The sequence below is a fragment of the Periplaneta americana genome, chromosome 4 (genome assembly GCF_040183065.1).
Source record: "Periplaneta americana isolate PAMFEO1 chromosome 4, P.americana_PAMFEO1_priV1, whole genome shotgun sequence".
In the NCBI taxonomy this organism is placed as follows: Eukaryota; Metazoa; Arthropoda; class Insecta; order Blattodea; family Blattidae; genus Periplaneta; species Periplaneta americana.
This window is the reverse complement of record NC_091120.1, coordinates 117,616,485-117,642,409: the sequence shown is the minus strand read 5'-3', so window position 1 is coordinate 117,642,409 and position 25,925 is coordinate 117,616,485. Positions and strand designations below refer to the sequence as shown.

The following is a 25,925-nucleotide window of genomic DNA, read 5'->3' as shown; positions in this document are numbered from 1 at the left end:
GGTTGAGAAGCTTCTATCATCCAGTCTGCTGTCAAAAAATCTGAAAGTTAGAATTTATAAAACATATATTACCAGTTGTTCTTTATGGTTGTGAAACTTGGACTCTCACTTTGAGAGAGGAACATAGTTTAAGGGTGTATGAGAATAAGGTGCTTAGGAAAATATTTGGGGCTGAGAGGGATGAAGTTACAGGAGAATGGAGAAAGTTACACAACACAGAACTTCACGCATTGTATTCTTCACCTGACATAATTAGGAACATTAAACCCAGACGTTTGAGATGGGCTGGGCATGTAGCACGTATGGGCGAATCCAGAACTACATATAGAGTGTTAGTTGGGAGGCCAGAGGGAAAAAGACTTTTAGGAACGCTGAGACGTAGATGGGAAGATAATATTAAAATGGATTTGAGGGAGGTGGGATATGATGATAGAGAATGGATTAATCTTGCACAGGATAGGGACCAATGACGGCCTTATGTGAGGGCAGCAATGAATCTCTGGATTCCTTAAAAGCCAGTAAGTAAGTAAGTAAGTGTGCCAGCTGCAAAATTTTTTGGATTTGGCCTAATGTTATAATTTCTTTCAAGGAAAGTGAAGATGATGTCTATGGATATTTATTTATTCCAATGACAGGTAAATAGATAACTTATCTTTGGCCTAATCACAACCTCAAGATGAAAACAATAAAACTGGATATAACTTAAAATTAAATCTGAAAAGGTAACCAAACAAATTCTTTAAAGAACTAAAAACTAAGAATTAAGCAGAGGCATGAGGCTCCTCGTTTCCCAGTATCTGGCACATTTTGTCAAGTGATTTTAGAGCTGGACAGCATTGGAGATCATCCCTATTCATCACTTCTTGAAGGTAGCAAAGTGTGCCGGCTGGATTTCGATAAATACCGAAGCGGTGGAGATGCAGCGCCAAGCAGTCAATGTTCAGTTGCAAGGCAGAAATGTGCGACTGCCAAACTTCTTGGTCTGTTAGGTATTGATAAAAAGTCCGTTCTGCAGTGTTTGTCATATGTTTTTCCTGCAATGTCAAGGGAGTGGATGTTGTGGGCAACTTCTTTGATGTATAATTTTATTGTCTGGAAGGGTGTTGGTTTAGAAGATGTTTGTAAAATTTTAGCATCTTTTTTTGCCAAGGCAATGACCTGTTCATTGCCAATAAGTTACAGTGCCCGGGGACCCACTGTCTACGGATATTGAAGCAGGAACTTTTGTGTTATTACTCCAATTTGATGATAGTATAACCAAAGTTTCAAATATGTTGCAAAGTTCTGTAGATGAAGATGATGTTAAAATAATGTGTCTCAAGACTCCAGACAGTTATAAATTGCTTTTTAAAATCAATGAAAAAGACATATGTGAAATTGAACCAATTTTATGAAAGCTATCTACATCAGTTACTGAAATGAAAGGGACAGAACAGTTTACAGAATAGATAAGAAGCTCGATATAAGAGAAGTATAACTGGGTTTATAATATGTAACAACTTTGAATTTAAAGTTCTTTTGAAATAAAATGTTCATTTGTCATTGTGTATGCGGTGAAAATTTAAAATGATAGGGGTGTAATACACCATGTAATGAAGTTACAAAATCACCTTGGAGGTAATATTATAAAAGACAATATGTTAAAAAAGTTTATTTTTCTATATTTTCCACTAAGATCTATGAATCACTGTGTAACAAAACATAATGATCACTAATTCAAACTTATGGACAAAATGTAACGTGAGTTACTAGCACTTTCTATTCAATTATTTTTTTATTCCTCTTTTTGTTATCCATAGTTCAAGAAAGTGACTGAATGTTTTAATATAGGTCTATTAAACAGTAATACTGATAAAACCGGAAACATGTAAGGCTTTTACTTTCAGAGAGATCTGAAGTAACATTATTATCTTTATGCAAATCAGGCTTACAGGTAGAACCTCCCTGTGAAGCAGGCTTGAATAATTTCAAGGGAAAAATTGTTCTGGGGCTGGGTATTGATCCCAGGACCCTTCACTTACCGGACGAATGCTCTACTAACTGAGCTACCCCAGGAACTATACACGGCACCATCACCATCACAATACATTAACAGAAAGTCAAAATTTAAGTCACACAGAATTGTGTGCACTCAAAGTTGCGTTTCTGGCATCGTGTCAGCCCATTTGAGTTGCGTGGATATAAAGGGAAGAATTGTGATGGTATCGTGTATAGTTCCTGGGATAGCTCAGTCGGTAAAGCATTCGTGCACTAAGCGAAGGGTCCTGGGATCGATGCCCGGCCCCAGAACAATTTTTGCCTTGAAATTATTGGAATGTCTCTTTTGTGTAGCATGAGTTACAACTATTTCATTAATAAATCACAAATAATTAATTATATTCATGATTACTGGTTACTGTCATGAAGAATGTTCCTAAATGCAATAAATAACCCCCAAAAAAACTTTCTTTATTTTTTTTGTTTTAGTATAAATCTAATGCAACTACTAAATGTACAAAGGACAAATAGAAATGATCGGGACGAAATTCAAATACAAACTTCTGAGCAATTTAAACCCGAACCCACACTTTTTGAAGTCAAAATTGCGATAGAAATTCTGAAAAAGTACAAGTCTCCAGGTATCGATCAAATTCCAGCGGAATTAATACAAGAGGGTGGAAGTGCATTATCTAGCGAAATTTATAAACTTGTACTTGCTATTTGGGAAAAGGAAATTGTACCAGAACAATGGAAGGAGTCCATAATTGTACCTATTTTTAAGAAGGATTGTAAGACTAACTGTGGTAATGTTCAAGGAATATCACTTTTGTTGATGTCACACAAAATTCTGTCCAATATTCTTTTGAGAAGATAAAGTCCGTACATAGATGAAATTATTAGGGATCATCAGTATGGTTTTAGGCATAATAGATCGACTGTTTTGTATTCGACAGATATTGGAGAAAAAAATGGGAGTATAAGGGTACAGTACATGAGTTATTCATAGATTTCAAGAAGGCATATGACTCAGATAAGAGAGAAGTATTATATAATATTCATATTAAATATGGTATTCCCAAGAATCTAGTTCGATTAATTAAAATGTGCCTCAGTGAAACTTATATAGGCCAGTTTCTATCTGATGCTTTTCTAATTCACTATGGGCTAAAGCAAGGAGGTGCACTATCACCTTTACTTTTTAATTTCGCTCTAGAATATGCCATTAGGAAATTTCAGGATAATAGACAGGGTTTGGAATTGAACAGGTTACATCAGCTTCTTGTCTATGCAGATGATGTAATTATATTGGGAGAAAATCCACAAATGATTAGGGAAAACAAGGAAATTTTACTTGAAGCAAGTAAAGCGATAGGTTTGGAAGTAAATCCCGAAAAGACAAAGTATATGATTATATCTTGTGACAAGAATATTGTACGAAATGTAAATATAACAATGGGAGATTTAGCCTTTGAAGAGGTGAAAAAATTCAAATATCTTGGAGCAACAGTAATAAATGACAGTGGGGGGGGGGGGAATTAAACGCACAATAAATATGGGAAATGCCTGTTATTATTAGGTTGAGAAGCTTTTGTTATCTACTCTGCTGTCAAAAAATCTGAAAGTTAGAATTTATAAAACAGTTATATTACCAGTTGTTCTGTATGGTTGTGGAACTTGAACTCTCACTTTGAGAGAGGATCAGAGATTAAGGATGTTCGAGAATAAGGTTCTTAGGAAAATATTTGGGGCTAAGAGGGATGAAATTACAGGAGAATGGAGAAAGTTCCACAATGCAGAACTGCATGCATTGTATTCTTCACCTGACATAATTAGGAACATTAAATCCAGATGTTTGAGATAGGCAGGGCATGTAGTACGTATGGGCGAATGCAGAAATGCATATATAGTGTTAGTTGGGAGACCAGAGGGAAAAAGACTTTTAGGGAGGCCGAGACGTAAATGGGAGGATAATATTAAAATGGATTTGAGGGAGGTGGGATATGATGATAGAGAGTGGATTAATCTTGCACAGGATAGGGACCGATGGTGGGCTTATGTGAGGGCAGCAATGAACCTGCAGGTTCCTCAAAAGCCATTTGTAAGTAAGTATAAATCTAATAGGTTCATAAATGCGTCTGAATGTAACATGGATTACTGTGCAATCACCAGCAGAACTTCAACTATGCTGATATGACGATGATGAGTAGGAAAGATGAATAAAGGATAAATAAAAAAGTATGCAGGATTTTGTGTCCATACAAATAGCCTCAGAACTGATGGATTATCTGCATGAGTTTTAAACCTGATGCTCACTTCAGAATTCACCATTCTTCTACTGAAGCGTACTAAATATAAAGCTATGGCACTTCATGCTTATAAATTAAAATATGTTTTAATTAACGATGCTCGCAACTGCAGAGGTTATATCAGTGTCGCCTGTGTGCCAGACTTTGGTTCCGCAGGAGTTCTTTTACATGCCACTAAATCTAGTGACATGAGTTGTCGCATTTAAGCACACTTAAATGCCATTGACCTGGGCCGGGATAGAACCTGCAACCTCGGGCACCAGAAGTCCAGCACTATAATGCCCTTGTTGCCCAGGGCAACTCGTGCTTATATCATTTAAATCAAAATGAAGAGTGCAACAAATTTATGAAATGAAATATAGAGTGACCCATTAAAAAATATATATGGTCTGTATATTTGCCAACTACTCTAAATGGTAGACTTCGGTCAAACCTATAGTGTAAATGCATAATTATTTTTATATACACTAAAATATGCAAATTAAAGGAATGGTCCAAAGATTATGGAATATAGTGTAGCAATATAACTAAATTGAATAATGGAACATGAGGGATTGCAAGTAATGTCACTCATTCTCTTGCAAAATGCACAGTGTTATGCACTAACAGGCTAAGCACCACTTAAAAAAAAAGCTGGTTTTTGATGCCACCTGTGGTACTGGTAGACTTCGGTCAAACCTATGAGGTAAATGCATAATCATTGCATTTTTAGATACACTAAAATAGGCCTATGTTAGTTAAATGAACGGCCCAAAGGTATAATTGGGACATGAGGGATTGCAATGAACGTAATATCACTCATTCTCTTGCAAAATGGGCGGTGTTGTGCATTAACCGCTAAGCACGAATTAAAAAAAAACTGCGATTTTGATGCCACTGGAGCATAAACTAAGTGTATATACACTTTTAACGTCTTTTCTTTAAATATAGCATTATGTACAAGAAGAATAGACATGATTGTCATCCCACCAAATAAGAACAATGGCTACATCATCGATCCCACCGTTAGATTTGAAAAACAAAAGAGCCAACCTGAAGATGTAAATAGGGAAAAAAACGACATCTATGTACGTAACATTCAGTGGCGGCTCATGGATATTGAATTTAGGGGGGCTGCATACAAAAATAAACCATGCAATTTACTTTATTTAAAGATTAGTTCCATGCGCCTTGTCTACGTAGGTTGCAAACTTTTGAATCATCTTCTTATTAAAATCCGATATGTCATTTAACATAGTCTTTACTTACTTACTTACTGGCTTTTAAGGAACCCGGAGGTTCATTGCCGCCCTCACATAAGCCCGCCATTGGTCCCTATCCTGAGCAAGATTAATCCAGTCTCTACCATCATATCCCACCTTCCTCAAATCCATTTTAATATTATCTTCCCACCTACATCTCGGCCTCCCCAAAGGTCTTTTTCTCTCCGGCCTCCCAACTAACACTCTATATGCATTTCTGGAATCGCCCATATGTGCTACATGTCCTGCCCATCTCAAACGTCTGGATTTTATGTTCCTAATTATGTCAGGTGAAGAATACAATGCGTGCAGTTCTGTGTTGTGTAACTTTCTCCATTCTCCTGTAACTTCATCCCTCTTAGCCCCAAATATTTTCCTAAGAACCTTATTCTCAAACACCCTTAATCTCTGTTCCTCTCTCAAAGTGAGAGTCCAAGTTTCACAACCATACAGGACAACCGGTAATATAACTGTTTTATAAATTCTAATTTTCAGATTTTTTGACAGCAGACTGGATGATAAAAGCTTCTCAACGGAATAATAACAGGCATTTCCCATATTTATTCTGCGTTTAATTTCCTCCCGAGTGTCATTTATATTTGTTACTGTTGCCCCAAGATATCTGAATTTTTCCACCTCTTCGAAGAATAAATCTCCAATTTTTATAGTTCCATTTCGTATTAACATAGTCTTTACAATGGAAAACATAGCTAATGCGATCAGTCTCTCTTCTCTCATCGTATTTCTGAAATAGGATTTTACTCTCTTCAAACACGAAAAGCAACGTTCTGGTTCGGAAGTTGTCGTTGGTATGGCGATAGCTGTGCGTGGTAGTTCCACAACTTCTGAAAATAAGGCCTGCAAGTTCTCAGATAGAAGAAACTGCAAGAGTTTGACTGCGTCACTGATATTTCTGAATTCTTGTCTCTGACACAACACAGTGAGTTCCGTTTTTAGTTTGTCTTACCGAGCATTGGAAAAAGCTTCACACATATATTTAGGTCATTTTCAGGAAATGAGCTTTTGCAGCATTCAAATTTTTCTTGACACAGAAGAGAAGATAATATAAGATGATCTATGAACTGGAATCGGGTGTTAGTTTGTGTGAAAATAAGGTCACACACTTCCTTGGCTGTAGCAACCCTTGTCTGAATCCCTTCGACTTTACGACGCTTTTTAGGGTTTTCATTTTCACAGATCTCGCTGCTCAACTGTGCACTGTTCCGTATTGTCTGTATGGCATTAACAAAGCTTGATATGCAGAATCGGTCTCGGTAGCATAGTCGGTTGCGGGTTCGATCCCGCACCAGGTCGATGGCATTTAAGTGTGTTTAAATGAGACAGGCTCATGTCAGTAGATTTACTGGCATTTAGAAGAATCCTGCGGGACAAAATTCCGGCACACCGGCGACGCTGATATAACCCCTGCTGTTGCGAGTGTCGTGAAATAAACCATAATTTAAGTTTTTAATATGCAGATTTGAACCTTAGAAATATCTAACTGGCGATGTTGTAGTTAGTTGTATATCTACATGATACATCAATAAAAAAAAATAAAAAAAACTGAGCCAGAAATTGAATTCAGGATCTTCAAGAGTACACACTAGAACGCATGCTTCATTTATTGTGATGTTGTTACTGTAGATGTTTCAGATTCCATTATGGTTTGAAAACATTCTAGCAATGGCTCCTTCTTCTCATGAACAACATTTACTGTTCTTATTTTAAAACTCCATCTTGTCCCAGCTGATGGAATTGTCTTTGAAACACATTAATCTGTGCTGTGTGGAGATCGAGAGAAGAACGCAGGGATACTGGATAAATTAGCAAAAAATATGCGAGATTTGTAGGCTATTTTCTTTAGCGGCTCTTTTCATTATAAGATTCAACTGATGGGCACTTAATTTCACATTTCTCCTGAATTGTTAAGGTACTGAACTGAATAGACTGTAAATATTGTACAGAATTAAACATTGTTGCACTTGTTATACTCACAACATTAAAGAACATGTATTTAAAACTGCGCGCTACTGACAAACTGCTGCAAATTTTGCAGCGCCTGGAAACTCTGGATTCACGGCGAGGGGCAGCAGGGGAAGGGGTAAAACTAACGCGCAAAGCATCCGAGATGAGACTGGCAGCTCCAGGGGAGGAAGTGGCTTCACCAATCCGTCCTTGTCTCTCATTTCGCTCTGGCAGCACACGGGGGGGGAAGTGACTTCATTTACGATTTTAAAAAATTCGAGCCGCTAAATAGACACTGTATAATAAATGTATTTCACAACATAAAACGAGACAAGAGCCACAAATGTCTGGGGGTGCTGCAGCTCCGCAGCCCCCCTTCGAAAGCCGCCCCTGGTAACATTCCATATTTCATAGACAAATATGGCCTACAACAAATTGAAGTAATAGGCCTTATGGTTGGAGAGCGGAACTATTCCCGGTTTCTTCTTCCAAACCTGGCAACGTTTCGGCCTACAGAGGAAGGCAATTGACGACATCGTTCTTGCAGCTCTGAGAGGATCCATATTTCTACTCCAAAATCATCTCTATGGTCAACAGTGATCTCCAAATAATTAAGTAGTACCTAATTATTTATTCAATCATTTCTTGTCATTGTTGTGTGACTCCATTAAACTTAAACATATGTATATTATTTATACCTTCAACTGCCTATTGTAGAATATGCTCTGTCTTTGTGGCAGCCTGTTAATACAGGGAGCTGTTATTGTTTAGATAAAAAAAAATAATAATAATAAAATAAAATAAAGAAAAATGTAAGCCCCATTGCTTGAATCCGAGATTTCAAGTTTTGCAATAAATGGCTATAAGTTTAAATCTTTGTAAGTAATAATTATAATTCTGCATCATGCAGCTAAGTGCCATTTTCCCGCTCTTAGATTGTTGAAGCATAAGTGATAAACCAGGAAAATACTTGCAGTAAACAGCATTGTGCGGTTTGGTGATTGAGTGAGGCTGTCTACATCGTCAGTCCATTGTGCATTTTATTAGCTAATATAGCCTACTAGTGTTAGTTACTCGAGCTACGAATTTGTTTATTAATAATGACAAGCAGAGCACAGAAAATAATTACAGATATGTCAATTAATAAGAATCGCCATGAAACTGAAGAGAAAACTTTGTAGTCATTAGGTATGTAATTGTGTAATATTGTGTAATAGTGTACGGAGAAGACGACCTCCAGATATGAAGGGTAGCTGCAAATATATTGAATAAGCAGTTGTGGACAGCCAATGAGAGGTGGTCCTCCAGCTTGGGGGTTGGACGAAGAGCTAACAACACATCACCATAAAAAAAAACAGCTTGTTATGAAATCCCAAAATAAGCCTTGGAATGGGACTGATTCTCTGGCACGACCACAGGTACACTTAGGAATAATAAGAGAGATTACTTGAAGGAAAAACTAAATGAGGTTGAAACAAATATTAGGAATAAAAACATTAGAGATTTATATAAGGGTAAACGTGATCAAGGATGAGAATGGTGACTTGCTTGCAGACACTCATTCAATCCTGAATAGATGGATTTGTATAGGTCAGTTTCTGTTGGATGCTTTTCCAATTCACTGGGGACTAAAGCAAGGAGATGCACTATCACCTTTGCTTTTTAACTGTGCTCTAGAATATGCCATTAGGAAAGTCCAGGATAACAGAGAGGGTTTGGAATTGAATGGGTTACATCAGCTGCTTGTCTATGCAGATGATGTGAATATGTTACGAGAAAATTAACGAGTTATAATACTATAGAGGGGTTGTATACCTTTGATAAGCACTCCCTGCAGAAAGTGGCGTTACTGTGGACCGCCATTTTTTGTTTGGCTGTGAAAAAGCAGAGTGTGCTGTGCTTAACAAGTGTTAACATTGTCAGATTGGTGTAAAAGAATTTTTTAATGCTGGAACAATGCTGGCATAGCCTACTATTGCACATACAGAAGCAACAATATTTTATTTTAAGTAAGAGCGTAAGCTTCGGAAAGCATAATTCTTTTGGTGTATATTATCTTGTAGGCTTGTACAATGTATGGATGAACATGTCAGTATATTTAATTACAATAAAATTCTTGAAGCGAATAAATATTATGAAAACAAATAGTCCTTTAACACCACCTTAAACTTCTTATTACAAATTTTAAACTATGTCAAGTGGTAATTTGTTTATAATGTGACCAACAGAAACAACGGAAGACTTTGAATAAGAAGATATCCCATAGTTTTTAGTGAATACTTCATTCCATAATCTGGTATGATATAGTTTCAATAATAGTATTTCACAACGTATCTATTATTGTTAGTTATTATTATTATTATTATTATTACTACTACTACTACTACTTATGTATTTGTATTAATTGTAAACTTGAGTCAGTGGAAGACAAGGGGTTAACTCTGCCAGGTAAAATGAAATAAATTATTATTATATTTTTTGGATACATCAATATTTAATTTAAACATTTCGCTACTGTTTTGTAAAAAGCTCATTTATAAATAAATAAAGAAGTAATGGTTAAGACTTTACAATTTCTAAATATGTCTAATTCCCTTGAATTTAAATTAAAAGTACCGTAAATCATAATATTCGTTTCTGGATGATTAAACCCTCTGAATACAGGTAGCACTGCCCCAGAGAATTATAAGATAAGATGGACTGAGCATAAGCGAAATATATATTTAATAAGTTTTTATGATGAAGGATTTATGTTTATTGTGTTTACAGGGCTTATTTGATTTTTTTTATTAATGTGTAGGGCTCTTTTTGTTAACAAAGAGGAAACTCAGCACTTACATGACACGCGCATTTGTCATTATTGTGTCAAATGTAAAAACAGTTTTATTCTCCAAAAGCCTCGCCTAGTTGCGAGACTCGTGTGAGATTAATATTTGTTTGAAATTGTATTAGACTACACAATGTGTCCATCATGCGAAAAGAAGTGTAGCAAGCTGTGGTTTCTGTTGTTTCTGATAATGTTAACCATAAGTATCTTATCATTTCAATAAATGTGGTGAGTTATGAATAACTTTCTATTTTAGTGTCATTCTTTAATTATTAGGCCTATGTTGCATGCTAAGAGGTTATTTTGTAGTTTTAATAGGCCTATGTGCAGTTTTCAAAAAGTCCCTGTGCTATATTTCATTTTCAAATTAATTTTTCTAAATAACTTAATTATTGAATTATTTAAAATTTTCGACGCCATCTGTCCTATATTTTACTCCTATTAATTACATACAGTCGTCTCTCTCTTAAAATCAATTTGAGCACTGAATTACATGATTTTCGTTAGATTAGATGTAAGGTTATTAAACTAGTAACGAAGGCAAAAATGATGTATTTTTCTTTTGCTGAATACATTCATCCATCTTTAGGTGTTTGGTTTGGTTACACTGAGTATAACTTCTCATTCAATATCAGGGCTATATTCAGTGAAAATAATAAAACATACTACTGTTATAAAACGTGAAGTTTTGCGTGTGTATTTTACTTTTTACTTATTAACATAGGCTTAATATGTAACTCAATTTACAATAATACTAACTTCATCACTCTCATTTCATACAACATTCGAGCCACGCCCCTTTGTTTTGACCAAACAAAACATGGCAGACTAATGTTCAATTGTCTTCAACCAGAAGGCAATGTAGCCTCTCTATAGTTATCTAACTCGTCAGAGAAAATCCACAAACGATTAGGAAAAACACGGGAATTTTATGTGAACAAAGTAAAGAGATAGGTTTGGAAGTAAATCCTGAAAAGATTATGCTTCGTGACCAGAATATTGTACGAAGTGGAAATATATAAATTGGAAATTTGTTTCTTGTTCACGTTAACACCTGTTTAAAACTTGAACTATATAGGTTGAAATGTTAAATTATAACACTTTTAACATTTCAACCTATATAGGCTAGTTCAAGTGGAAATTTATTCTCCGAAGAGGTGCAAAAATTTAAATATATTGGAGCAACAGTAACAAATATAAATGACACTCGGGAGGAAATTAAACGCTGAATAAATATGGGAAATGCCTGTTATTATTCGGTTGAGAAGCTTTTCTCATCTAGTCTGCTGTCAAAAAATCTGAAAGTTAGAATTTATAAAACAGTTATATTACCGGCTGTTCTATATGGTTGTGAAACTTGAACTCTAACTTTGAGAGAGGATCAGAGATTAAGGGTGTTCGAGAATAAGATTCTTAGGAAAATAGGCTATTTGATTCTAAGCGGGATGAAGTTACAGGAGAATGGAGAAAGTTACACAACTGATGCAGTATTTCCTACAGGCAATTTTACCATACTACTCCTTAAGTAATTTCGGATTGTATGTCACACTTAGGCTATACCGAAATCACAGTGAAACAACACAATCAGATCATACTGCAAATCTTAACCGGCCCCAAGAATTTTGGAACTGAATGCTTTTCAATGATGACAGTAAGTTTCAGTCTGATTGGAGAAGTTTTGTGTGGAAAAAAAAAAAAAAAAATCTTCGTCCCACAATGAAATACGGTGGAGATGGAATACTAGTATGGGGGTGCATGAGTTCAGCAGGAGTGGGATCGTTGGCTTTTATAGAGAGAAATATGGAGCACCAACGTTACATCAATATTCTGAAGGGTCATGTAGTGCCCAGTGCCGAAAATTTGGGCATCAGACAGCAGAGACAATTTCATATTCATCCAAGACGACTCCAAACATACGGCCCACAATATTCGATTGTGGATTCTCTATAACATCCCTTCATACGTTTAGATACCTCCCCAGTCACCAGACATCAATCTAGTACCTTTGGCATTATTTAGAAAGAAGACTTAGAACCAAGCATATTACCAGCAAAGAGTCTCTAAAGGCTGCAATCATTGATGAGTGGAACAACGTTCCAGCAAGTACTTATTACTTCAAATTTAGTTAATTCTATGGCCAGAAGGTTAGAGGCTATTGTAAAATGTAAGGGCTACCCTAGAAAGTACTGAAACTGAAAAGGAACTCACTAAAGTGTGCGAATACTTTTTGTTTCTATTTTTGTTTGGTATCATTGTATTTTAATCAAATGGAATGGTTTATTTTGAGAACTGTGCAATTAATTTTGTGTTTATATGTAAACACATAACAGAGAATGTATATAGGCCTACTTGTAACTTGCGTTCATGTCTAAAAAGTTGAGAGTAGCCTATAGTATTTGAAGCACATTTATTATTACTATATATTTTTGGTAATTTCCTAGAAGACGGGCAAAATCCAACATGGCTGACGAAAACTACCAAAACGTTCTGCCAACTATGAAGTTCAAATGTCACCAGACATCACAAAATCAAAGATGGAAAATCAAACATATATTCATATTTTTAAAGAAGAACAAGCCCTTCAAAAAATGAAAATATGTTTAATTTTTCATCTTTGATTTTTATGGTGTTTGGTGGGATTCGAAGTTCATAGTTGGTAGTACTTTTCTGGCAGTTTTCGTCCGCACTTTACCCCCACAAATCACTAAAACATAAAACAAAACATAATAATTTATCATCTTATCAAATAAAATTCAATTCTCATCGACGTCTTCAACGACAATCTCTTCACTTCCAGTATAAATGACACCGGCTTTAAGGTATTCTAAACTTAAACCATGCAGGCAACAAAGAACTAAACCAACACTTTGTCGTACAGTCAACTTTGCATAAATATACCACGTGTTTACACTAAATGAAATTCTCTTCGAACACTTATTACATCTTAACTTCTACAGAAAATTCAGTAAATAATTCCTTTAAACCACAGAAAAACAGTTTTCTTCTCAACATTCAACACAATCCTTCTTCACCAGCGAAAGAACTAAACCAAAATCGACACAAAATTTAATAGATACATTTCATAACACGGTTTCCTTCCTTTCCCTCTTACTTCAAAATTCCAACCTTGTGCACATAAAATAAATTATTGGCACTGAAAAGTGGCTTTTCGTAAGCATGATGATGCCCATTCGACAAATGCAGACAAATCTACAATGTAACACCACTCACGTCAAACAACAGAGAACAACAGGACAACGTCATTATCCATGAAAAATTAATGAAAATTCTAGAATAAATGATAACTATAACCAATCAAATCGAAAGAAAATCACAAAAATCAGAAAATGAGAAACTTTCAATAGCTTTAGCCATCAGACACAACATAATACCACTCACGTCAAACAACCAAGAACAACTGATAACGTCATTATCCATTCAAAATTAACGAAAATTCTAGAACAAATGACAACTATAACCAATAAAATTAAAAGAAAATCACGGCGACACCTAGTACAAAAACCTAGAACTAACATGTAAAATTCATTAAAAGATCACTAACATTTAACTCTGAAATAAAGAAGTTGGCAATACTTACTATATTCAACCAAGTGCCCGTCTTCTATGAAATTACCATATTTTTATTACCCACCCTGCGAATACTTTTTACACTCACTGTATGTATAGCGTCTTAAATAAGCTCAATAAAAAATCTCTTATAAATTCAACGATTTTCACTTCCAAGATCACCTAAATTTGTTGCGCACTAGTATAGCCATGGGGATGTAGTCTTTTATAGTCGTGTGTGTCAAACCAGAAAACACGTTTAGTGAAAATTAAGCCAATAACCGGTGAAATGGACCACGAGATCACAAATGCATCACAAATAATTAACCCTCACGTTATAGATAGGTTATGTTTTCCTGATAATGGCAAACTTATAAAATATATGAGTGTTTAATTTGTAAGTATTGTGGATTTAATTGTATTTGAAGAAATCAATATTAATGTTATTCATTTCATCAAACAGGCTAATAGGCCTACATGAAATACACATATCCACAAGCTACAACTATGCAGCATGTGAAAACTGTTTAGCATCTGCTAAAGGCTAGTTTACCATAACCATCATCTTCATCGTGAGGTCTTCTTCGACTCATTATTCCCAAGTTATAATTGCACTCATATAACACAAATTTTCACAATTTAAAGTATTTATATTTCCAAAATCAGAAATGTCAGATTGTTTTACAACCCACTTAAAACAGGATGCAGATGTCACTGATGTGTAAAGCGGAAGTAAATATCTACACACTTCGCTCTCTATCGCTGAAAAAATGAAGTTTAAAGAGACATGGTATCATGAAAAGCAAATCTTGCTGCCTAGTTTTAGTGGGAAATGAGGAAAATCCATTACAAATATTGAGGATAAAGATGAGTTGACATTATGAAGAAGTCCTACAATCCGATTTCGGACGTAAGAAACGAAAGCGTCGAGTTAACAAGACGCCTTTATAGGTGAGCAACAAGACATAGCCTCAATGTTGTAATCGTGTATGTGGTATTGTGGTCGTAAGGAATTGTAAATTTCTTATCAGCACCCGATTGTCATCTCCTACTGTTTAATATTTTGTGACAGCTGTAATTTTGTTTTTCCAGAGCAATATCCGATGTATCCAGACATCTGGATGATCGTCGTGGAAGGGCGCAAACATGCAATGACTTGTTCTCACCTACTGTTGAAACCCAACGGGTGAGGCTGAGAGAATATTGTGAGCGTTTGATATTCTCGGACCCTATAGGGTATGGGCGTAAGGGTGAAGAACTCCTATGGAGGAAAGGATACTATGATGTTGTTACAACTGCTAAGAGGCTTAGAAAGGTGCGTAGTCAATTTCTGTGTATATTCCATTTAGTGGTGTTTGTTCCTCAGAACTTAATATCATTGTGAAAACAGATTATTGTAAGTTTAAGTATTAGAGAGTGAGTAGTAGCTGCAGTATGGTAGACGTAATGATTGATAATATTTACGGTATTAACGAACATAAGTGTTCAAAAGAAGTAGTAGTTATATCAGCTGTAACATAAACGTATAAAGTCTGAAGGTCGAAATAAATATTCTGTATTAATAGGTATATGTCAACGAGTCATTTTGAGTTTTTCTTACATCATACAGTATTATTTGCTCAGTTCCTAGCGGTATAAATGATTGATTTACGTTTTTTTGTATGCGTTGGTGTAAATATGTAGGTAGTTATTTACTTCTGTGCCAAATTGAACTTTGGTCAGTATGGCGGACATTATCGAGGATCAGTGACAGGTTAGGTTTAGTTTGTTCAGGTTTTTGGTATGCCTACCAAAAATCGTATAATATGCGAGGCGAACCAAAAATCTGAACAAACCAAACCTAACCTGTCACTGATTCTCGATGATGTCTGCCATACTGACCAACGTTCAATTTGGCACAGAAGTAAACAATTATCAATATGTCTATCTCCACACATAGGCCTATAGGCCTACACACAACATGCAGACACATGTTCAGATTATTTAGTGTTAGCTTAAGCCTACTATCTCAAAGAGAGGCGGATAACAATGCAGTTAACTTTCAGAAGTTGTAGGCCTACTCTGCCGTGTTGCTGTAAGGTAGAAGATCATTGATACAAATACTGTATTGGTTTACTTGACGCACTGGCGCAGCGAGAGAGGGAGTTTTGGGGGTAAACGTACTGTAGGCCTATATGGGATGTCTCGTTTGAACTGCATTGTTTGTACTGGTTCAAGATGAATAGTTCCTTACGTGTTTGGTAATTCCTGTCTTTCCCATTTCTATTTCTCCCATTTTTAGTACCACAATGTAGTCTGTGTTTTTATTTTAATACATCTATGACCATGAAGATAGGTGAATACATTTTACAAAATTCATACTGCAGACCATTGTGATAACATTTTGCTGCGTTTGTAGTTCAAACAGTTTGATATTGTGGTGTTAAAGCTCCATAATTCATGAGAGAAGGTTGATGTTTCAATATAGTTTTCCAGAATACTTATAATGAGAAAATTCGAAACATTCACTAACAGAAGAGGCCTCTGTTATTAGTTCTGCAAAAGCAACTGATACCTCTGATGTGGTCGAGCCCCTACAGCCGAGGCTGCTCAGAAGTTTAGAGTAGGGACAAATTGAAGCTTGCGTCCGCCGCCATGTTTTGGGAGAAGCACCGGGTAGCAGACGGCTGTACTATACAATGCTGAATGTTTAATATATATATATTTGGTGTCTCTTATAAATCAATCTGAAGCTTAGTTACCGTTAGTTTGACATGAAACCAAAGAAAACTGTAACAATTTGATACCGTAACTAAAGATGTTGTATAGTTATTTGACAACATATAGAGGGAACAGAAATACAAATGCATATTGTAGTAATAGTTCAGATGAAAAGAAAATTATTAGTATTAAATATTATTAACAAAACACGGCCTGTGTAAGATGTTACATTAGGCCTACATTGTAAAAACGTTTGCTTTGATGTGGACGAGAAATGAACAATTATTATTTATTCGCTTCCATATCACATAATATAGGCCTAAACCTGTAAAATAGAATTACGTACATAATGTTTTAGTTAGAAATATAAGTAGGCCTACCGTATAATAGCTTATTATCACAGCTGTAGAATGAAATAAACGGCACATTCATGAATTAGTCAATTAGTCATATAATACAACTCAGTCCTAGTGTACAGAACATATTTCCTATTGATTTATTATTATTATTTTTATTATTATTATTATTATTATTATTATTATTATTATTATTATTATTATTAAATCCATTAAATATTGTCTTACAACATTTTTATGTAAAGTCATGTTGTACTGGTAACCTTAACCTGTGTGCTAACATCTGCCCTTTATGTTGTATTTTCTTTTATTTGGTTATTTAATGACGCTGTATCAACTACTAGACTATTTAGCATCGATGGTATTGATGATAGCGAGATGATATTTGGCGAGACGAGGCCAAGGATCCGCCATAGATTACCTGACATTCACCTTACGGTTGGGGATATAAGAAAAAACCCAACCAGGAAATCAGCGGGACTCGAACCCGCGACCGAGCGCGACTCCGGACCGACAGTTCTTAGCCCACTGAGCTACGTCTGAGCTGAGCATTTTCTAAAATATGTTCCTATAAGTGTAGAAAGATTGTACAAGTGTTCTACTTCTAGAGCACATTGTTTTCACACGATGTAAGAGTGGGTGGTAATATGCCATTGAACTGTCAACATCTGTATTATCGCTCTTTCACTTAAGCGGCATATTTCTATAATCTCAGCTGAAGGTATGACAAGACGCCCATTATTCTTTCGCTAAAAAATAAAAGAGATTGCTGGTAGGCTACGTACCATAGATTGAGTCTTTAGATTTATTACACCATATTTTTCTTAATGATTTAACAACTAAGCCAGCAATGAATACAATCACATTTTGACAATATTGTGTCATTGAGAATGATGTAAGAATGAGGGAATTGTAATCAATGTCTGCAGTAGAAGAGTCATATCACCTCTGATTCTCAAAACACTGGGGATTGAGGATTATTATTACAGTGCGTTAGGTGTTTGGAAAATACCATTGGGTTTACAGACATTTTTAGCAGACATCCCTGTCATTGTAATATAATTTAAATAAATTATTTACGTATTTTCTAACGTATATAAAAAACATATGTAAAAATATTCCATGTATTCGGTTATAAGAAATAGAAATAAACTAATAAGTCTATTTATGAGCTAATAAGACGTTTATATTTAACACAATGCTTAGAATATTTAGATGGACTTCTGTTGTTTTATATTATACGTTAGAAAATACGGAAATAAGTTTAGTTATATTACAGTGAAGGAGGAAATCCACTAAGAAAAGGCCTATATACTCAATAGTATTTTCTAAACTCCGAATGCTTTATAGAAAAAATCATTCGTGCTCCCAAAACATGGCGTCGTGCGAACCTGCACGAGAGGTTTCAAATTTGTACACGACACCAGCGCCAATTGTGTGTCTAGATATAGCCTACAACTACAACATCTTTGGATGTGGTAAATAGAAATACCAAAAAAAAATATAAGTTTTTAACCGCTTTCGAATTTCAGATGTTTTGTTTCAGATATCCGGTTTGATATACTGTTTTCTTTAGTTTTCCTAAACCAACTCTGTCCTAAATGAAATTTACATTCTGTAATCTTAACACTAGGAAAATTAATTTCGTCAGCATTGTGTGATGCTATTTTGAAATCTAACAAAAGCTTTGAAATGATAATTGCTTTCCATGTTATATGTTTGAGTATTAACATTTAGCAAAAAACATTAACATATGAATATGTGGTGTAGCCTACATTTGAAGAAATTTTGGGAGCATAATCAAATGTACCATCAGCCAAAACAAAGATGTAACGGTATTCATTATTCATGAGAAAAGTTGGATTTGTTTTGCAAGTTATTAACTCTTTGCCGATGACAGGCATTTAAACTTGGTGCTAGTGCAGGCACAGTGGGAATATTTAAACGTGTGAACAAGAACAATGCTGTAGTTTTTTAAAATGACTCTAACTTGCTTGAAAATAAAAATGACTAAGTTTTGAAAATTTCACGTAATACTTATTAAGCTTCTTAACCTTTAGGAGCCATGTGTCCATTATATTGGCTAGCTAGTATTATGGTCATGACGTGATATAATATGTTATAAATTGTATGTTATATATAAAATACGTTAATATTCTTTAATTTTATATAACATTAAGGACATGACACTTGATTAAAACAATAACAATTTTTTTTTGTAATTTTTTTTTTCTTAAAAAAGGAGCAAAATCATTTCAACTGCAGTCAACTGAAACCCCGTCAGCTTCCATGCGTGCCATTACACTGATTGCTTTACATGGACCATCTTTTACCACAGGCTCAATTTACTGCAGTGGCCTGGACGTGAACCTGCGATCTTAGGCACATTATGCTGGCCAGACATATCTTGTGCGCTTTAAACTGCTCGGCTAACAAACCCAACACTAATTTACCTTATTATGCAGGTATACGAACCCCTGGTTAAGAGTTAGGCATTTGCGTGCAATAGTGGCATAAGTCTGTCGCTTCTAAGATTAAATAATATGAAGTCCACATTGCCCTAAAAATTTTTGTTGGTATGATATGCCTTGAAGCATTTTGTGACTCAGATTCTAACATCGCAAATATGGCAGAAAACACAGTATCTTTTTCCTTTCCATGTTTTGTACACACAACACACCTTTGCTGTCTCGCCTTATTCCCCCTACGTCAAAATCTTGGGAAAGTGCCTCTCTTTCAATCGAATTGTGATGTTATCTGATCTTTGATGTACTTTCCATTTCAAGCCTCCAAATTGAAGGTACAATACCTCAGCCAGCAGAATTGTGAATAATAAGTTATTAATTTGCTTTTCATTAATTTACTTATAAATTGTCATGGAATTGGCCACTGTGGCATTTTGAAGTCTTCTGAAGAGCTTCATGTACCACTTATGCACTTCTCTACTAGATAGTAGCTAGATAGGCCTATGTCTGCAACAGCTGATCCTTGGAGTTGTGTTTTTCTCTCTTTTTCTTCCTATAACCATGGTCTTCGTCTTATTTGCATTTATCTTCATCCCATACTGCTCACAGCAGTCATTTAGTTCATTTTTATGTAGGGTAACGATTTTTTTTTCACGAATTACAGTAATTTTATTTACTGACTTTGATTAACTATTTTATTTACCGTTTCACAATGTCCGTATTTATCACATATTAGAGGAATAATACAAAAATCCATTAAATCTAACCAATTTGCAATTTGTCCTAAAAATGTTATAAACTTTCATCATGAATTGAATGGCTCTTGTAGCAACTTTTGGCATGATCATTTCAATATTGTTGAATTTAAATATTTTAAATGGGATATTTGATAATGCTGTATCAACTGTGAGGGTGTGTGGCATTGATGGATTTGGTGATAATGAGATAATATTTTAGCGAGATGAGATCAGTGATTCGCCATGGATCACCTGACATTAGTCTTACAGTTGAGGAAAATCTCGGGGTTGGGGGGAGGACATATCAGATAATCAGCCCAAGCATGTTTCGAACTTATACACGAATGCAATCACAGCTCAAGTGATAAGCTCTTTAACTCTAAGCTGTGCTAGTGGATGAAATGATTTAAATTCAGTATTTGGGAATGTACTAAAATTATCTAAAATTAACTTTAATCCTGATTTTTTAAAACTGCACAACAGAAGGTCTGCGTGGAGTTGCTAGTCTCCCATCGGGCGCCTCCCCAGGTGGCGGATAGGGGATGCTCATCAGATATGATGGGTACTAGGGAAATAACGGCCCCGAGGTTCACTCAGCCTCCTATAAAATTGAGTACCGGGTCTTTCCCAGGGGTAAAAGGCGGTCAGAGTGTGGTGCCGACCACACCACCTCATTCTAGTGCCGAGGTCATGGAAAGCATGGGGCTCTACCTCCATGCCCCCCAAGTGCCTTCATGGCATGTTACGGGGATACCTTTACCTTTACTGGGGAAATAAAATACCCAGAGTGGACCAATACTAGTAAACGAGTAGATAAAACTCGTGAGCCCAGCAAGGCAACTTATCTAAGGGAAGTGACTGTAACAGAAAACCCCTGATCCTACAGATTGGGGAGTGCTGTCTGCGCTGACAACCTATTCAACGTAAAACCATGTTCTGTTCGAAAAGCTAGATATTTGCCTCGGATTATGGATAGTTCTTCTGGTAATAGACTTGGCTCTGTTAAACGAGAACTCGCTTATGGAACATGGAACATTCAAGGCTTAAGTGCCAAATTTTCAGAAGTAATTGCAGAAATTAAAAGAGCAAGACTTGATTTGGTTGTCTTTACAGAAACAATGAAGAAGGGATCAGGTAGTAATACTTAATGGCTTTTAAGAAACCCGGAGATTCATTGCTGCCCTCACATAAGGCTGCCTTTGGCCCCTGTCCTGTGCAGGGTTAATCCAGTCTCTATCATCATATCCCACCTCCCTCAAATCCATTTTAATATTATCCTCCCATCTACATCTCGGCCTCCCTAATGGTCTTTTTCCCTCTGGGCTCCCAACTAACACTCTGTATGCATTTCTGGATTCGCCCATATGTGCTACATGCCCTGCCCATCTGAAACATCTGGATTTAATGTTCCTAATTATATCAGGTGAAAAATACAATGCGTGCAGTTTTGATTTGTGTAACTTTCTCCATTCTCCTGTAACTTCATTCCTCTTAGCCCCAAATATTTTCCTAAGAACCTTATTCTGAAACACCCTTTATCTCTGTTCCTCTCTCAAAATGAGAGTCCAAATTTCACAACCATACAGAACAACCAGTAGTTTAATTCTGCAGTGCCCGGGAAAAGAGACATAAGTCAGTTTCCACAAACCTTTTTTGATAATTTATTGACAACTTAGGCCTACACTGGTTTATGTCGATTTGATTTTTTTCTGTATGAATTATTGTAATGGGAGGAATACTTATGTCTCTTTTTCCAAGCGAGCAGATGTTCCGTAAGTTGTCAATAAATTATCAAAAAAGGTTTGTGGAAACTGACTTATGTCACTTTTCCCAGACACTGCAGAATTGTTTTATAAATTCTAACTTTAAGATTTTCTGACAGCAGACTAGATGACAAGAGCTTCTCAACCGAATAATAACAGACATTTGCCATATTTATTCTATGTTTAATTTCCTCCCGAGTGTCACTTATGTTTGTTACTATTGTTCCAAGATATTTGAATTTTTCCACCTCTTTGAAGGATAAATTTCCAATATTTATATTTCCATTTCGTACAACATTCTGCTCATGAGACATAATCATATACTTTGTCTTTTCAGGATTTACTTTCAAACCTATCGCTTTACTTGTTTGAAGAAAAATTTCTGTTTTTTCCCTAATCATTTGTGGATTTTCTACTAACATATTCACGTCATCCCCATAGACTAGAAGCTGATGTAACCTGTTCAATTCCGAACCCTCTCTGTTATCCTGTACTTTCCTAATGGCATATTCTAGAGTGAAGTTAAAAAGTAAGGGTGACAGTGCATCTCTTTGCTTTAGCCCACAGTGAATTGGAAAAGCATCATATAGAAACTGGTTTATATGGACTTCAGAGATTGTGGGTTCGGGTATAAATGGCTCAACAGTTTGTATTTGAACTTCGTCCCAATCATTTCTATTTGGCATATGTACATTTAGTAGTTGCCCAAAATAATTTTTCCATCTGTTCAGGATTGAATGAAAGTCTGCAAGCATGTCACCATTCTCATCCTTGATCACGTTTACCTTTGCCGGATATCCATTCTTAAAGGCCCTGTCAACTTAAAAAAAGCACTTGTAGGTAGAAAATGATTCTAATAGAGTAGGTATAGAGATTAGTTTCTGTGAAAACCTGAGTATTGTACGATTAATAGAACGGCGACAATTCACAGTTAACAATTCCCGTAGTTAGAGAAGTGACTTCACAGTGGTGAGTATGCCACAGCCGTGAGTAGCAGCAACTGGGCTTTATATGGTAATTGTAAGCTTCTTCCTGGGTCAGTCTCTTCCTATTATTATTAGTGTAAGTTTCTGGTGTCTGGTGTCGTGTCTTATATTAAATAGTTATTTCCACGAATCATGGTTGGAATCAGGTGAAATTGTAAGAATACGGGAAGAAAGCAGTGAGAATACAGACTGGCTAGGAACCACGAACTAGTGTTTCTGTGGTGAATGTGATTCTTGAACAACTCATCAAAAGTGTTTCTGTTGCTGTGAAAGTGCAATGGTAAGATATATAAAGGAAAGTGCTGAATATATTATGAGTACATTTCATAATGCAGTTCACGCTATTGTACTAAACAGAGACACGTTGAATACTGTTAGGCATGTTATGATGATGAGGACGAAGTCTAATTTTGAAAGGGAAGAGTTATGGTAGTTAAATAACAGGAACATATGCTATGTAGCTTACACACAGTTTGTTTACTGGATTAATTCTTGGAATCCACTTGGAAGAGGAAACAGAAAAGTCATACCTTCATGTGTAATAAAAAAAATTCGTCACGAATACCCCGAACCTGACAATGAGTACACAAACTTTCGAACTGCTGGTAGAAGGGAAGTTTCTTGTTTTGATTAATTATAAATTGTTTTTAATTTTTAAAAAATTCACCACAATTTATTATTTTTTGCAACCAACACTCAGATCATTAAAAAAATTATCTTAATTTTTACATTTTTTTTACCAATTGTTCCTTTTATAAGGTTTTAATAACTTTACTTCCAATAAATATATTGTTGGCCATTTATAATTGTTTTAATGTTAGTGATAACTCAATGAGGAAAAAGTAATCAATTTCAAAAACCTGTTACAGCATGCATTTTTTTAAAACAAATTCAAAGTTTTAATTGATAAATTTGTATCAATATATACATTGAAATTTTTATTGAACAAAAGGTGAACATAGAGAGTAAACGTTCCCACACAATAAAAAATATAGCACTCTTGTCTATTTTTAAATTGTTATATTTTGGTAAAACCGCTTCTCCTATGGAGTCAGTGCACTCGTCACTACTGCTACAAGTTGTTTAAAGGACACATCCATATCATTTACTTCCTCACTTTCACAGTTTGAAATAGCCTACCCTTGAAAATTTCACTCTCCAGCCCACACTGCACACCTAATTCATTGCAATTTGTATGTGTGTTTAAATTAACATCATCACTTGTTTGTTCTGTCTCACAAAATTCGCTGCATGAACTTGTAAATGACTAGTCTATTGCTTGTTTCATAATCTTCTTCCTTACATATGCACAAATCTTTCTCTGACTTTGATGGTGTCCATTAATTTCATCTGGTTTCAATTTTAGAGAAGGGATTGCACTTTTTTTTTAAACCGGTCTACTTGTTTTGATACGCAGAAGTTTATTTCTAAGCCGTGATGTAATTTAAAAATCTTCTGGAGTAAAGTCTTCAGAACAAACAATGGAATTCCAGGTGGGTTCGAAATTACGCCGATTTATTCGATTCATCTATGCTTTGAATCTAATCGGTGATCTTTGGCGATTAGGAAATACATGCATACTTATTCCAAGATCTGTGTTTGTAGAATTTGAACACTCAAAAACACGACAATGAGGCATTTCCGATAGAATAGCACACAAACTTATATATAAAATAAGAAGACACTAATTGCTTCACAATATGAAATGTTACTGAGTGAAGCCACAGTCTAGTATATACAGTCACGAAACTTGAGGTGGTAAGAGTACTAGGACCAATAGACTATACCGGTACTATTTTGCATTGTCTGTGATGAGACGATAGTAGTGATCCTAGTGGTTAGCAACTAATTATCTATGGATGTATACTCCCTACGTATTGAGCTTCATGACTATATACTAGACTGTGGTGAAGCTCTAAGGAAAAATCGCAGTGAACTACCTGGAGTTGTGATGTCACGACTACACACAGTTTTAAGAGAATGGAGCGTCATAGAAAATTGCGGTTTTCACTGTTATATTTCTCTAAACAAAACTTTTAATTTGAGTACTTTATTTTTAAGTTGACAGGACCTTTAAATTTCATTATATTCTTATATAAATCTCTGTTGTTTTTATTCTTACAATTTGTTTCTACCCCTTCAAGTAATCTCTCTTTTTATCCCTAAGTGTATGACTTGCTCCCTGTCTTTCATTGAAATAATTACCTCTATTCACCTGAACAGGATCCTGTAAGAATTTCAATTTTGCCTGTTTCCTTTTTTCTACTGCAATGCAACAATCTTCATGAAACCAAGGTTTCGTTTTCTTAGTTTCATAATAACCTATGCTTTACATAAAAATTATTATTTTTTGGTCCTACAGAATATATCTGTTATGGTAACAATTAATATTAGAGGAGAAAAATTCGCTCTTGTGCTGGGAATCGAACCTGGGTCCTTGGTTCTACGTACCAAGCACTCTCACCATTGAGCTACGCCGAAGTCCAATTCACAGTACCGGATCGAACCCCTCTCCTCCAATATTTTTCCTTTTGTGGCCTGACTCCAAATTGGGCATGTATGTTGACATTTGAAGGGTACACGGGAAAAACGATCAAGGTCCATCAAAAATAGAAATTGAGTTAATAATGCTATCTTATAGTGCAAAGGAAGTACTATCATGTCGTCTAGCTAGTAATAAGAAATAATCGTTCTTGACATTCCACTACATCAATTTCTATTAAATACACACATAACAAAGTATTAAGATATAATAAAGTTTGAATAGACCGTCTGTGAATATCTGACTTTATATAAAGTATACTAGTTTATAACATGAACGTTTTGGGCACTTGTGTGTGCCATCTTCAGATGTTTGAAAAGATACTGCATGTTAACACTGTCAAATGGATACACGTAATATTGACATGATCATTATGTGCACAGAAAACATATAGTATATACCCATTATCAGTTAAAATTATAACATAAAATACAAAGTAAAAACACTTACACACAGTTAATTAAAACAGTTGATTAAAAACAGTTAGTTA

At 35.4% G+C, this 25,925-nt stretch overlaps 2 protein-coding genes across 5 annotated transcripts in view; one reads left to right on the top strand and one right to left on the bottom strand.

The window, feature by feature from the left end:
* Window positions 1–14,602, bottom strand: part of Cbp80 (Nuclear cap-binding protein subunit 1) — a 228,324-nt gene extending 213,722 nt beyond the window's left edge. The window contains exon 1 of the mRNA XM_069823863.1: window positions 14,440–14,602. Within this exon, the coding sequence (XP_069679964.1) occupies window positions 14,440–14,479 (40 nt within the window). The 5' untranslated portion in view covers window positions 14,480–14,602. The remainder of the gene's footprint in view (window positions 1–14,439) is intronic.
* A 30-nt stretch (window positions 14,603–14,632) lies between these two features.
* Window positions 14,633–25,925, top strand: part of Smg5 (Smg5 nonsense mediated mRNA decay factor) — a 535,039-nt gene continuing 523,746 nt past the window's right edge. For 3 of the 4 annotated variants that reach the window (XM_069823861.1, XM_069823860.1, XM_069823859.1), the window contains exons 1-2: window positions 14,634–14,837; window positions 14,979–15,201. In XM_069823861.1, coding sequence (XP_069679962.1) covers window positions 14,767–14,837; window positions 14,979–15,201 — 294 coding nt within the window. In that variant the 5' untranslated portion in view covers window positions 14,634–14,766. Of the gene's footprint in view, window positions 14,838–14,978; window positions 15,202–25,925 lie in introns of all 4 variants that reach the window. The other variant, XM_069823862.1, reaches the window with a different exon arrangement.